The sequence below is a fragment of the Rhincodon typus genome, chromosome 11 (assembly GCF_021869965.1).
Source record: "Rhincodon typus isolate 14 chromosome 11, sRhiTyp1.1, whole genome shotgun sequence".
In the NCBI taxonomy this organism is placed as follows: domain Eukaryota; kingdom Metazoa; phylum Chordata; class Chondrichthyes; order Orectolobiformes; family Rhincodontidae; genus Rhincodon; species Rhincodon typus.
In genome coordinates, this window is record NC_063342.1 from 24,519,502 (window position 1) to 24,533,476 (window position 13,975).

The 13,975-nt window shown below is 39.8% G+C and overlaps 1 protein-coding gene across 2 annotated transcripts in view; it reads left to right on the forward strand.

Annotated features, from left to right (window-relative positions):
• Window positions 1–13,975, forward strand: part of zgc:152951 (uncharacterized protein LOC569013 homolog) — a 42,433-nt gene that overhangs the window by 5,937 nt on the left and 22,521 nt on the right. The window contains exons 2-4 of one of the 2 annotated variants that reach the window (XM_020527574.2): window positions 5,493–5,538; window positions 8,702–9,120; window positions 10,558–10,666. In XM_020527574.2, the coding sequence (XP_020383163.1) occupies window positions 8,869–9,120; window positions 10,558–10,666 (361 nt within the window). In that variant the 5' untranslated portion in view covers window positions 5,493–5,538; window positions 8,702–8,868. The remainder of the gene's footprint in view (window positions 1–5,492; window positions 5,539–8,701; window positions 9,121–10,557; window positions 10,667–13,975) is intronic. The other variant, XM_048602646.1, reaches the window with a different exon arrangement.

Consider the following 13,975-nt stretch of genomic DNA (forward strand, 5'->3'; position numbering starts at 1 on the left):
CCAACTCATTGCCATCCACCTCACCCAACTCATTGCCATCCACCTCAACTTTCACCAACACTAACCTTATGTGCCCTCTCAGCTGACTATTCATTCACTTGGGACACCTGACAACAGGAACCAAAAGTAATATCTGTGCCACCCACTTTTGCCCCCTAAATACCTATCTCTCTTTCTCATTCTGGGAAAGAAAAGATGCAGAATAGGGCAGAAAACTTGAGCTGCCTGACATTCAGCTCCTCACTCTTCGTGGAGAGCACATTGACTCTGACTGCCCCCAAGTGGGCTTGAATTGACTAAGGTCTTCTGCCAATCATGACAAGTTTCCTTGCTTTGGTCTGCACTAAACTTCAAGGCAAGACAGAAGTAATATGAGCTTCAGATCTTGGGCTGAGGGTCAAAAAAAAAGCAAGGCATGGTAATCCAAGGCAGCGATGCTGTGAGCATCCAGCTAGCCTCAGAGTGAGTGAGTGTCTGCCAGTGAAGAGCCTGGAGATACAGCCTGGAGCTTGGTGCATGTTCCTAAGCGCACGCATTATAATGCAACATTATAATGACAGTTGCCAGTGCAGCATTGGAATTCAGGAGCATCCTGCATGTGGAGATGTGCCATGAGGTTTATTAGAGGTTGGCACATGGCAGCTGTCAGTCTCTGTGGATCTGGTGTTTGTGTGTGTGGTCAGTAATCATGGCATGTGGTTTTGACATGTTGATGCCTTGTGTCCAACATGGAGGTCATTTGGAGCAAGTGGTAAGCTGACTTTGTCAGGGGTTCACTCTGGTTTCCATGTCAAGTTTTCTCAATAACTAGCTTGTTTGGTCAGATAGAAATCTGAATATTAATGTGATGAGTTGTTGCTGTCAATAAAATGTTGAACAAGCAATAATCTCCCTTAATTGGCAGTTTGGCACTGCCTAGCAAGAAACTCACTATGCTGCTTGCGAATAACTTAAAATATTGCATCTGGTGCTCCTGACATCAAGGTGGGCCCCTTGTCTGATTCTGTCCCAAATCTCGCTATAGCCCACACTGCTGAGACCCCTATATGATTCAACTCATCATTTACAGCAAACAATAGCTTGACTATTTTGATGACTGCTATTTTGACGACAGGTATAGGCAAGTTTTCTACATAAAGTGAGAAATAAATGCAAGAGTTTGCAAAAGATTTGATTTAGTGCTTTATCAAATTAAGGTCAACTCTTTCAACATGATTTGAGTCACCATGGTGTTGAATGTTTCGATATCAAATATACTTAGGCTTGTGAATGTTTTTACTTAGATTTTTGTTTAAAAAGGTCAACTTTTTAGTTTCTACTATTTACCTAGGATATCTAAGGTAGTTCCTGCTGAAAACAATTTAAATTAAGAAGTGATGATGTAAACCAAAGCCAGAAGGACTGCATACACCAACAGTTCCTTTTTATCGGCATTGTTCTCTCAAATTATTTTGTTTGCAACAGAAATTGTACACTCAGTTCCCATTTCAATTATGTAAAATGGAGAGTGGTTAATAAGATTTAGTAAAATCAACAAGAAAGTGTGTGATTTCTAGATGTTAAGCACTTTGAAGGATATGGGATAATGCGGGGAAATTAGTATTACAGAAATTGATCAGCCATGATCTAGTCAAATAGTGAAGCAGACGTGAATGGCCAAATGGTCTACTCCTCCAATTTCCCATGGTCGTATGTTCCCTATGAAAATCAGAGAAAAAAGGAAGAAAGTGGAAAAGAACCAACAGATTGTGTGTTTAACAGAAAGAATGAGGGAGCAAAAGACAAGCTGAAAAACAATTACAGGAAACGTAATGAGTGCATTGCAATACTTTGGGAAATCAGTTAAAGATGAAGCAAGAACAACAGTCAGTAAATTTGTAAACCTTGTATTAGTCAACCATTGTTAGTTTAATCTTTCACTTTGCTTCAATTTCACAACAGAAATGGTTCAATTGAAAACATACCTTTTATATCCGAGTCTTGTTGACCCCTAACATTTAGCTTTTTTGAACTGTTTTGTCCAGGTCATGATATTATTTGCAGTTACCAAGGCCAGTACCACGAGAACACACACATCAACAAATAAATTTGCTGAATCTCTCGTCAAAATCATCACGCATTTTAGATTAGAAGGCTTGCTTTATTCGGTTTTTTGTTTGATAATGTTCCCAAGACGTGACTTGGTGTTTTACTATTTTCAATTTTATAAATGAAAGTGTTGATATACAGTTTTGGACACTTCCCAGATTTCTCCTGGATTTACAATTTCCTTTAATCCAGCACTGTTTGATTTGTGAAAGACCGAGGCCTGGATTTGCGTTTCCAAGGTGGATGGTATGATTTGGAAAATTTCCCAGGTCGGGAGAAACTTCTCCCAAATGCAGTCGTCATCATTTCACCATGAGGGAAGGAGCTGTTGGTGGGTATGAGACTGAGTCCACCTGCTACCCCTGAATGCAGATTGCAGGGAGCCATAGGAGCCGGTTAATGCTAATTTGGACCATTTAAATGCTCTCAGTTGTTTTGTTGCAATTAAGGCCATCCAGCCCTCACCTACTCAAATCTTATTGCTCAGTCCACCCACTCCCTATACTACCTGCATGATTGCATGCCAGTCCAATGCGAACCCTTTCTCCGCCATTCACCCATGGCCCTGATAGACCCTATGGCAACTTAATTTCAACTCATGTCAACCCATACCCTTCAGCTACCTCATGTACCCATATAGCCACCTTGTCAACTTAATACGAAATCATGACCCCACACACCATTATAACCTAAATGCCAACTTAATGCCAACTCATGCTAACCTACCACTACACCTTGCTCTTACAATCTCCATGGCAAACTATCTAGTATGTGCCATGAGCCATGATGTAATAAAGTAAAATAGTGGTCTAAATATTGACTGTAACCTTAATCTGAGTAAAGAATACTCCCACTCAACACTTTATAAAATATCCTCAAAGACTGAATCCCTTATAAAGCAAGCAGACGATTATTCATAACCCATAATACCGTAATAGCAAATCCTTTAATAACCTCTTTGAACTGCAGTTGTGAAGTTAGGACACTATACTGAGATCATTATATGTAATGAAAAGCAGCTAAGCATTAACAATGATGTGATAGCCCTTGGGGAAATGTCAACAAATAGCTATTATACTTGCAATAAGGTCATCATCAAAGGCAGGCTTTTAAAACTTTTTAAAGGGCTGGAGATTTAAATAACTTTGCATTTTAACACTTTGCATGCATAATCATTACGAGAATCTATACCTGCTCTTAAGAATTGTGATTCTCACACAATGGATTAAGTCCCTTGCTACAGTGAAAATTCAGACTGTTTGAACTCTGTACTGAGTGCAAATGAACCTGCTTGTTTTGTTTCTCTAGTGTGTGTTTGTGTGTGGTGTGAGAAAGACATACCCTGTCCTACTAACCCAACAGTAAAATTGGGATCTGCTGGAAATCAGTGCTCTGCAAATATTCAGGCCCCCATATTTTTCATAAATTTTATTTTGCAAAGACTCTTTAATCTTTCTATTTGAGTGTTTGACCAAACAAGTTGACACTCATTTTATAGCAACTTTTCAGAGTCAGTTATGAAAAATATAAGAAAATTGGAGAATAGCCAGTGTGCTTCCATTGTGTAAGAAGGGCAATAGGAATAAACCAGGAAATCATAGGTCGGTGAGCCTTCCCTCAGGGCGGGGAAATTATTGGAGAAAATTCTTAGGGACAGGATTTACTTGCATTTGGAAAAGAATTGACTTATTAAGGATAGTCAGCGTGGCTTTGTGTGGGGGAAGTCTTATCTCGCCAATTTGATTGAATTTTTTAGGAAGTGATGAAGATGATTGATGAGGGTAGGGCAGTGGATGGTGTCTTCATTGACAAGGTCCCTCGTTGAATGCTGGTCCAGAAAATTAAGTCACATGAAATCCGTGGTGAGTTTGTAAGTTAGATACAAAATTGGCTTGGTTATAGAAGATAGAGAGTGTTGAGGAGGGGTGTTTTTCTGACTGGACGTCTGTGATCATTAGTGTTCAGTAAGGATCAATGTTAGATCTCTTGTTTGAAATCTATATAAATGATTTGGATGTAAATGTCAATAGTCTAATTAGTAAGTTTGCAGATAACACGAGAATTGGTGGACCTGTGAATAGTGAGGAACGTTTTCAAAGGATTCAGCAAGATATAAATCAGTTGGAAAGTTGGGCAGAAAATTGCAGATGGGAGTTTAATCTAGACAAGTGAGATGCATTTTAGGAAGTCAAAAGCAAGAGGAAAGTATACACTAAATGGCAGGATTCTTAGGAGCAAAGGTACAGCAGGACCTTGGGGTGCAAGTCTATGGCTCCTTGAAAGCAGCAACAGAAGTGGATAAAGTGGTAAAGAAGGCATTCGGCAGGCTTCATTGGTCAGGGCATTGAGTATAAAAGTTGTGGTATAAAACTTTAGTTAATCCACAGTTGGAGTATTGTGTGCAGTTTTGGTCGTCACATTAGAGGAAGGATGTGGAGGCTTTGGAGAGGGTGCAGAAGAGGTTTACCAGGATGTTGCCTGGATTGGAGTAAATTAACGATAAGGAGAGGTTGAACAAACTTGGATTGTTTTTGCTAGAGAGTTGGAGGCCCAGGGGTGACCTGGTAGAAGTACATAAAATTATGATAGGCATGGACAGAGTGATAGTCAATCTTTTTCCCAGGGTGGAAATGGCATGTACTAGGGGACATAGATCTGTGGTAAGAGAGAAAAAGTTTAAAGATGTGCGAGGCATTTTTTTTTTACACAGAGGATTGTATGTGCCTGAAATGCACTGCCAAGGGAGGTGGTAGAAGCAGAAATGATAGCAATGTTTAAGAGTTATTTAGACAAATAAATTAACAGGCAGGGAAAAGAGGGATATGGGCTGTGTGCAAGTGGATGGGATTAGTTTAGAATGGCATCATGGTCAGCTGGGACATGGTGGGCCAAAGGGTCTTTTCCTGTGCTCTACAGTTCTATGTTCTATGTCAGTCATGTAAAATGAGATAACATTGTAAGGGAAAAGCTGAGCCTGTTGACTCGCTATTTTTCCCTTTTACTTTGCAGCCTTAAATAATTAGAAATGTTTATGTTACTCGGTAAACTATTGTGCCATTACATTCTCCCCAATCATGTTTATCTTGTCCAGACAGCATTATCTGAAAACAATCTCAGTGCCTGTGACCTTGATGAGCTAGATTTGCTGGCTCTGAATGGAATTTAGAGCCATTGTGTGAGTCCTTTAATCTAAGAATATTGTCTGAATTTAGTGGAATTTCTCTTTTTGTTCCTCAAAATGAAGCAGGCCATTCAGAACACATTTCAAGTCATTACTTGGGTTGCCGCTAATTCCGCTCAATTGACTTACATAAGTCTTCAGAAAGAAGAGAAATTTTGGAGAAAAACAAGTTCTGACTGGATATTTTGAAGAGGTCTTATTTGCAGTGTTTCCTTCTCTACAGGTCTTAAATGGTCCGATCCACTAAATTACTGTAACATGTTGGCTCTGTAAGTTTTTTTTTTAAGAAATAACTTTTAAAAAGCATTTAAACTGTTGGCAAATTGTAACATCGAGTTTGTACACAGTTATCTATGCTAAAATCTCAACATTTATCTCAATTACCTACATGATGAATTATCCAAAATTGGTTATTATGATTGCATTTGTATATGTTTAATTCTTAATACGGACACTTAGCACAGTGTGTAGAATGTCTTGATTGGAGATACAGGATTCTCCTTTTGAGGGTTGTATTTAACGGGCTCTAGGGATCCTTTCACCTGCTCACCATTACCCTGTCCAGTGAAACCCAGCAGCTAGATGCTTGGAGTGGACATTTCTCACTATCACTTAAATCCTTGTTGTGTGAGGTGAGAGTGTTAAGTGATAATTATCCATGGAAGAGACTCAGTTGGCTCACTGGTGGGAGAGCTGGTTGACACTACCTTCCACTGGTAGAGTGCAAATAAAAAAAGTGCCATAATAAATCAACAGCAGCAATAAGAAATCAGTAGAGTTCACTTGTTAGTTAAATAGCATCTATAATTAAAAGTGAGATTAAATCTAAAGAAAAAGGCATTCACAATGTTTATAAACAATAAAGGTGACTGAAAGGGAATATGAAAGGGAATATGATGACTTTAGAAAAGAGACTGAAAGTATTCAATCAAAAATGCAGAGGAAATCTGAAATGAAAAAAACAGAAAAAGAAATTAAATATGCTATAACACATTTAATTAAGGTAAGATAAACTCTCAAAATGATACTGAAATGATAGAGATAATGCAACCACAATATGATTGAATTTTACATTCAAATTGGAAAAGAGAAGATTGGTTCTAAGACTAATCGTTTCAACTTAAATAAAGACAACTATGTGGCTATAAAGCTGAGCTAGCTGAAGTGAACTGGTATGTTAGGCTAGGACATAGATCTGTTCAACTGTGTTGAATCTTACTTTTTTGGCTAAGTTTTGAACTTTTTTTTTGCCTTGAGGCCTAGCTTTTTTGCTGTATCTTACCAAACTCGGCTCACTAATTGCTTACCAAGCCCCTGTGGCATGTCTCCCATCCAATTCCTACCCTATCTTATCATGCATCATTCCAGAACAACTTGCCACTTAGCAGCTATCCACTGTAACAATGACATCCCTTGTGCCACAGCATCTTTGCAAGCCCATTGTACACCCAGACAAACACTATCAGTCCAGAGCTGTCCTTCATGATTCCTGACTGAGATGTGGCAGACAGAAGGAAATTAGTGCATGTTTTGAGGGAAGGGACTTAGAGGTCCTGCTGGGTGGTATAGTGCAGAAATAGGACTTTGTCTTACTCCAGGACTAGCAGTGAAGGCCATGACACCAGACCATGCAGCCTAGGCTGCGATTGCCACCCTGAATAAAGCAGTCTCAGCCATCTGGAGGAATGCTCAGCACTGTAGGAAGAAGGTCAATGATCTCCATTCTGCCAGGATAAGTGCAACCATCTTCTCTCTGGTACGTCACACAGACTGTATCTCTGCTACTTGACCTACCTCCTACTAAAGCTCATGATCTGCCACTCTCACTAATGGCTGCAATATCTTTCCTCACTCACTGTCTCCCACCACAAGCCCCTGATTTCACTAATAATCGTGCCCTCTGCCCTGCCTACTCACTTGCTGGGGACATCTCCCCACATGCATCAACAGTAACAGCTGTGCCACCCACTTTGATCTTGTAACACTTGCCTCCCTCCTGTTCCTGGTGGGTAAACAGTCCACGATAATGGCTTGCATCATAGGACCCTAAAAGAGTGGATGCTTGGTTGTAATTTTCTAAAAATCTTTGGCATTTTTCTGGTATTTCTCCAGAATCCAATGTGTTACCCCTATTCAAAAAGGGAGGAAAGCAAAATACGGGCAATTACAGACAGACAGTAACATCTGTTGTTGGAAAAATGTCGGAAATAATTATTAAGGAAGCAATAACAGCACATTTGAAAAGTCATAATCTAATCAAGTAGAATCAGCATGGTTTTGTAGAAGGGAAATCATGTCTGACTAATTTATTCGAGTTTTTTGAGGAAATCTTAACCAGAGTGGATAGAGGTGAATCAGAATATTTATTGTATTTGGACTTCCGGAAGGCATTCAACACTGTACCTCACAACAGGCATGAGATAAGAGGCCATGGTGTTGGAGGTAGCATAATGATAAGAATAGAGAATTGACTAATAGGCAGGAAACAGTGAGTTAAGGTAAGGAGTTTTTTTTCAGGTTTGTGACCAGTAAGCAGTGGGGTCCCACAGGGATCAGTGCTGAGACCATGATTGTTTACAATAAATGTTAATGATTTGGAGGAAGAAAGTGAATGTACTTTAGCCAGACATAAACAGAGTGTTTATAAAGGAGTGTTTTAGGATTAATGGGATTATATTTTTATAGTCTGTTTAAAAATCTTTGAATTTTGTTATAAGTAGATAGTTTGCTTTATTCTATTTTATCTTCATTTCGTTTGTTAAGAAACTTCAGTTGTGCTTACGTTTTATCAAGAGATCACTGTTGAAATCAAACAAAATCAAATATGATCTATTCAGTTAGGTTTCAACCTGGGATCTAACTTGTCCAGTAATAACATCTGATTTACAATGTAGTAACATAACCACTGAGCTACCTTCAGATATATGCATTTGTCTGCTCTTCTTCCTTAACAGCATCTCTGCTGGATTCTTTGACTTTACACCAGAATCGATTAACATTGGGAAACTTTAAAATTCAAACCCACACTATCAGCTCAATACAGTGGGAGGATCTGCACCAACATGTATAACTATCAAAATATGTAGAAATCCCAACTTATTTATTGTAGTATGTTGTATACATTGTCTACAATTCCCCATTCTGTTTTAGAGAACGATATTACTATTTTACCAACTTGGGATAAACTTTATTTTTGTGCTAAAAATGGTAAAATGTTCAGTGCTTATAGGAAGTAAGAACAGAGTTTAGGGAGTGAACATTTTTTTAATTGTCTATGCTTGAGTGTACCAGGGTAAAGTGAGATCTCACTTCAAAAGTAATTTACTTTTGTGACGTGTTTTGAAATGACCTGAGGCTGTGAAACGCAGCATTTAAATACAAGCATTTTTTTCCCTGTAATCTGAGCTCACTTATGACCATTGTTTCTTTCAGAAATTGAGAATTCATTGCCGAGGACAGGGAAAGGAAGGAACCCAAGGAAAGCAGTGTTGATACGCCACAGTTAATGACTTACTGTACAAGGCAGCTGTGAAAAAAGTCCACAGCAGGATAAAAACAAATGCAGATTGGCAATACATTCTTCAGTCCACAAATCTGAAATGGAGGCGGAGGAGCCAGTGGCCCTGCAGGAATTAGAAGGCAGGATTACGGTTTACACTATTACAGGATGTCTTCATTGCATACGGGCCAAAGCTCACTTGAATAATCTGGGTCTCCCATTTGTTGAAGTCAACGTAAAGGAAAGTCCTGAGATACATCAGCAGATTATCAATCTCACTGGGCGTTTAACTGTACCGCAAATCTACTTTAACAACATCCATGTTGGTGGAAACAATGATTTTGTGAATTTGGTAGGTATAATTGTTTATAAACATACAATCGTATGGTAATGCAATAAGTGAATAGGATGTTTCCATTATGTCTGTTCAAGCTTCAGTGTAACTAGCACTTTTATTTGTTTAGTTCAAGGACAAAAATGTTAGTATTAGAGAAAAAAAAGTCAAAGTGACTGTGCTGGGTTAATGGATACTGCGACAATTAAAAGTTGCCTCAAAGTCCATAAAGTGTTGTGATCTATCACTGAATTAAAATGTCATAGTACAAACTGGTTCATCTCAACTGTTGCAGCCCAATTAGATTGTCAAGGATAATTTTGTTCTATGTTCGGAGTGTGTTATTATAAACTCGAAGCTGGCAACATTGATGTAAAAGCAAAGCAGTTTTCCACACTATCATAGTTTGTGAATAGTCCCTAATGTGTAGAAAGTTTTAATCTTTTTTGCATCTCTCTGCATCAGCAGATAGAACAGATATCCATTCTGTTGAATCAACTGGTTCAACCTGTTCTGACATTACAAAGTATTTGAAATCTTTAAGGTTCATTTGCCTCTGCCCTTCTTGGTTCAACATACTATTGTGTAAGACAAAAAAACTGTGCAAGACATCAGGCTAGACAACATTTTTGTTTCTCTCTCCACCTATGCTGCCTGAATGTTCGTAGTGTTTGCTGCATTAACTTAATAACCGGTATGCTGAACCAAATAAGAAGGAGTAATATAAATTGTAGTTAAAAATCTACATGCAGTGATTTTCACAGAAAAGCAAAGCAATACAAGTTAAATAAAAATAGTGAGTGCTAGAAACACTCAATTAGGATCTGTGGAAAATTAATGTTTTAGATGACCCTTCATTACAGCTTTGGAGATAACCAGTGTTCCAGAAATATGAAAACTAACAGTGAATGGAGTTAGGTGCATATCCAAAAAAAAACTTTGTGAGTGCACTAACAGCTGATTAAATGAGGCCCCTCTAACTTTTGAGCCTGATTCCATCCTTCCATTAAAATCTGCCATGATTATCACCATGCTTTCTGACATGCTTTAATTACTTCCTCCTTCATGTTCCAACTTATTACAGGAGCATACTGATTTATTAAATTAATGCTGTCATTGTCTCACTAAGGGAGGAGTAGATAGAGAAATGGAAAATAAATGACTAAAGAGTTGGCAGTACAAAGGTAGTAAGTTTTGTTTTAGAGGTACCTAATAGAATGCAAGTTTTCTTGTGGACAGAAGATTTCCACCGATAATCACAATTTGAAATGTTTGATGGCAATATCTTAAGAATGGCCGCTTGTAGGAATACATCTGTGTTTGTACAACTGTCTCAACAGCTTTCTGTTGGGTTAAAAACTATGAGCAGTTCTCTACAAATGAACATTGCAATGTACCTTTTTCAGATTACTGCAGTACAGTAATAAGAAACTAAATCACTCCTTTTTTCACCAGTCGAAAGACGAACTTGACAGGCTGATTGACACAGTTAGAAATAATCCGGTACCTCCTGATGCACCACCAATCCCTGAACCAGAAACTGCTGTAAAAAAAGCAACTGAAGGTAAGTAGAAAGGTAGATAACATGCATAATTAAATATAACTATTAAGGTGAGTACACCAGCCAAATATTACAGGCTACTGTATCTAACTTTGTTTTATATTCGGTCTACTTTCAGTTGAATACTAAAAGCGGAAAAGTATTCAATATATCCTGAAATATTCCAGACTGAATGAAGGATGCCTCAATTTATAAAATATTATAGTATTGTTAAATAACAACATTAGAACGATCCACCTGAATGGGGCACTAGATATTGGGAAAATTAGAAACAGAGTCCTGGAGCTCATAAGTGCAGATAAAGGCCCTTCAGTCCACTGAGAGAAGGGAAAGTAGTGATGGGGGAGAAAGGGAACAGTGGGAGTGAAGGGCAGAGGTGAATGGATAGGTAGAGAAAGAGCCCAGAGAGATATGAAAGGGGTAAGTAAGCAAGGAGATTAAGGATAGCAGAAGAGAAGGAAAGCTGAATAAGTGGTAATAAGAGCTAAGAATGAAAAAATGGGTTAGCTGTGTTGAATGCCATTCATATAAGGTGATAATGGGCCTAGGAGTACATGGGACTAGGTGACTGTGCTAAAAGCAACCCGTGTGTTAACATGATCAGGTGTGGGATGGATAAAAAGTCATGGAAGGATGGAATCAGCCTGAAAAGTTGAATGCAATGCTGAGTCCTAGAAGTTACAGGGTTCCCAAGTGGAAAATGAGACGTTGTTCTTCGAGCTTATACTGAGGATTGCTGGAACACTACAGCAGGCTTGCGACAGAAATGTCGGTGTGGAAACACGGAGGTGTGTTGAAGTGGCGGGTAACTGAAAGCTCAGGGTCATTTTTGCAAACTCAGCAAAGTGATCACTAAGCCTGTGTTTCGCATCCCCAGTGTAGAGGAGACCACATTGTCAACTAGACTAGTTTGAATGAAGTGCTTCAAATGGAAGGTATGACAGGTGCCTTGGATAGTGAGGAGGGAGAAAGTAAACGACAGTTATTATACCTTCTGCATTTGCATAGGACAGTGGCATGGGAATGTGAGAGGATGTTGGGAATGGAGGAGGAGTGCTGCCGAGTGTCCTGGAGGGAATGGTCCCAATGAATGCTGACAAGGAATGGGAGGGGAATATGTCACAGGATCCAATTGGAGGTGACAGAACTGGCAGCTGACCATCTTTTGGATGCAGAGGCTGGTGGGTGGTAAGTGGGGACCAAAGGGGCACTATCATTGTTGTGGGAGGAAAGGGAAGTTTTGAGGGCAGCAGTGCAGGAGATGGGTCGCACATGGAAAGGTCCCTGTTAACCATAGTAGCGGGGAATCCTTGTGGTCCATGTCGGTACCAATGACATTGGTAGGAAGGGGATGTGATTCTACAATCAGAATTTAGGGAGCTATGTAGAAAGTTAGAAAGTAGGATCACAAAGTTTTAATCTCTGGATTACTCCCAGTGCCATATGCAAGTGAGTACAGAAATCGCAGGATAAGGCAGGTGAATTTGTGTCTGGGAAAAAATGGTGCAGGAGTGAGGATTTTAGATTCCTGGCACATTGGTACTGGCTGTTGGGAAGATGGGCACCTGTTGAAGACAGACAAGTTGCACCTGAACAAAGCTGGGACCAAGGTCCTTGCAGGCGTTTTGCTAGTGCTATTGGGAGGGTTTTAATCAGATTTGGCAGGGATCTGGGAACCAAGAGAGAATGGTAGAGGAATGTAGGAACAGGAGTAAGCCATTCAGCACCACGAGCCTGTTCCAGCATTCAGTAAGGTCATGGCTGATCAGTACCACAACTCCACATACCTGTCTTTGGTCTATACTCCTTAATACCTTTGCTTAATAAAAACTTTGACGCAGATTTACCAGGGCTTGAAAAATGCTTAGGGATATAGCTGTCACTAGCATGGAGTTTAATAATTTAACAGGTGAAGTTGGAGAAAGGGAGAAAAATCTCAAATCCAAAACAGAGTTGCCGTGCATATATGTAATGCATGGTGTACAGTAAATAAGGCTGGGGAATTACAGGTGCAGATTGCCATGTCAAAATATGATGTGGCAACAGCAGAGACCTGGCTCAAGAAAGGACAAGGCTAGGTTTAAATATTTCTGAGTATAATTTATTCAGGAAAGATAGAAAAGAAAGGAACGAGGGGAAGTAGTCTGATTGAGGGGTATAACTGCAATACTGGAGCAAGAGGATGTCTCAGATGATTTAAAGACAGAGTGAGGAAGGAGGAGGTGAAAGGGCAAGTGTTAACTTCTGAAATTGAATGGGAATTACCATGATGGCACGAGGCAATGTTAAGACTGATAGCAGAGTGGACCAGAATGTTGTGTAGGGAACAGTGCCTGCAGAATGCTGATATTGGAGGAGAGAGCAAGGTATGTTTGCTAAGGATATCCTTCTGGAGGTGGCAGAAATGGCAAAGCATGATCCTCTTAAAATGCAGTGACTGGTGGATGGAAAGTGAGGACGGGGGAAGCCTATCGCTGGTCAGGGAGGTGTGGGAAGAAGGGTTGAGGGCAGAAGTGTAAGTAACAGATCAGACATGGCTGACGGCCCTGTCAGCGATGAGTAGGGGTTTGGGTGTGGTTGAGGAGTTGTGCATTTGCAGTGGATATTGATGGATAGCCTATCCCCAGAAATGGAAACAATGAATTCAAGTAAGGTGAAGGTGAGACAAGGATGGAAAATGGGAGTAAAATCAATGAATCTTTCCAATTCTGGACAAGAGCAAAAAGCAGTACCAATGTCATTATTAATGTACCGGGAGAAGATTTACGTGTTGGGGGGGCCCAGGTAGGGTTGGAACAGTTCCACATGTCCCACAAAGAGGCAGGTGTGGCTATGACGCATTCATGTACGCATAGCCACAGCTTTGACTTGGAGAAATTTTTTTCCCTGATCTCTGCTCTTGTTCATTTACACGAAACGAATACTATATGTGAGCTTTTTCACCCCACTGTCTCAGCTGAAATATTAATGCTCATAAGCTTCTTTTAAGGCCCTAACCTCTTCCCTCAACACAAAGCCAGTGACCTTCCACCTTTTTCAACTCCTGAGCCCCGACTCCAACACGTAGCTGCCTGGTAGTTCTTATACAGCTTCCTGAGGTCTAACAGAAAATTATTCAACTGCTCTTGACTGCTTATCAATTCTTCTACACAGAATCATGAGTAGTTCGACTGCCTTCTCAGAATTGTAATGAATTGCAGCTTTCCCGACATCAATTCTATGCCTGTCTTTCTGCAATTGCCTGTATCCTTTGAACTCTTCTTCGGTCATTCCCAAACTGTCCTGACTCAGCTATTATAAACCTTGCAGGAA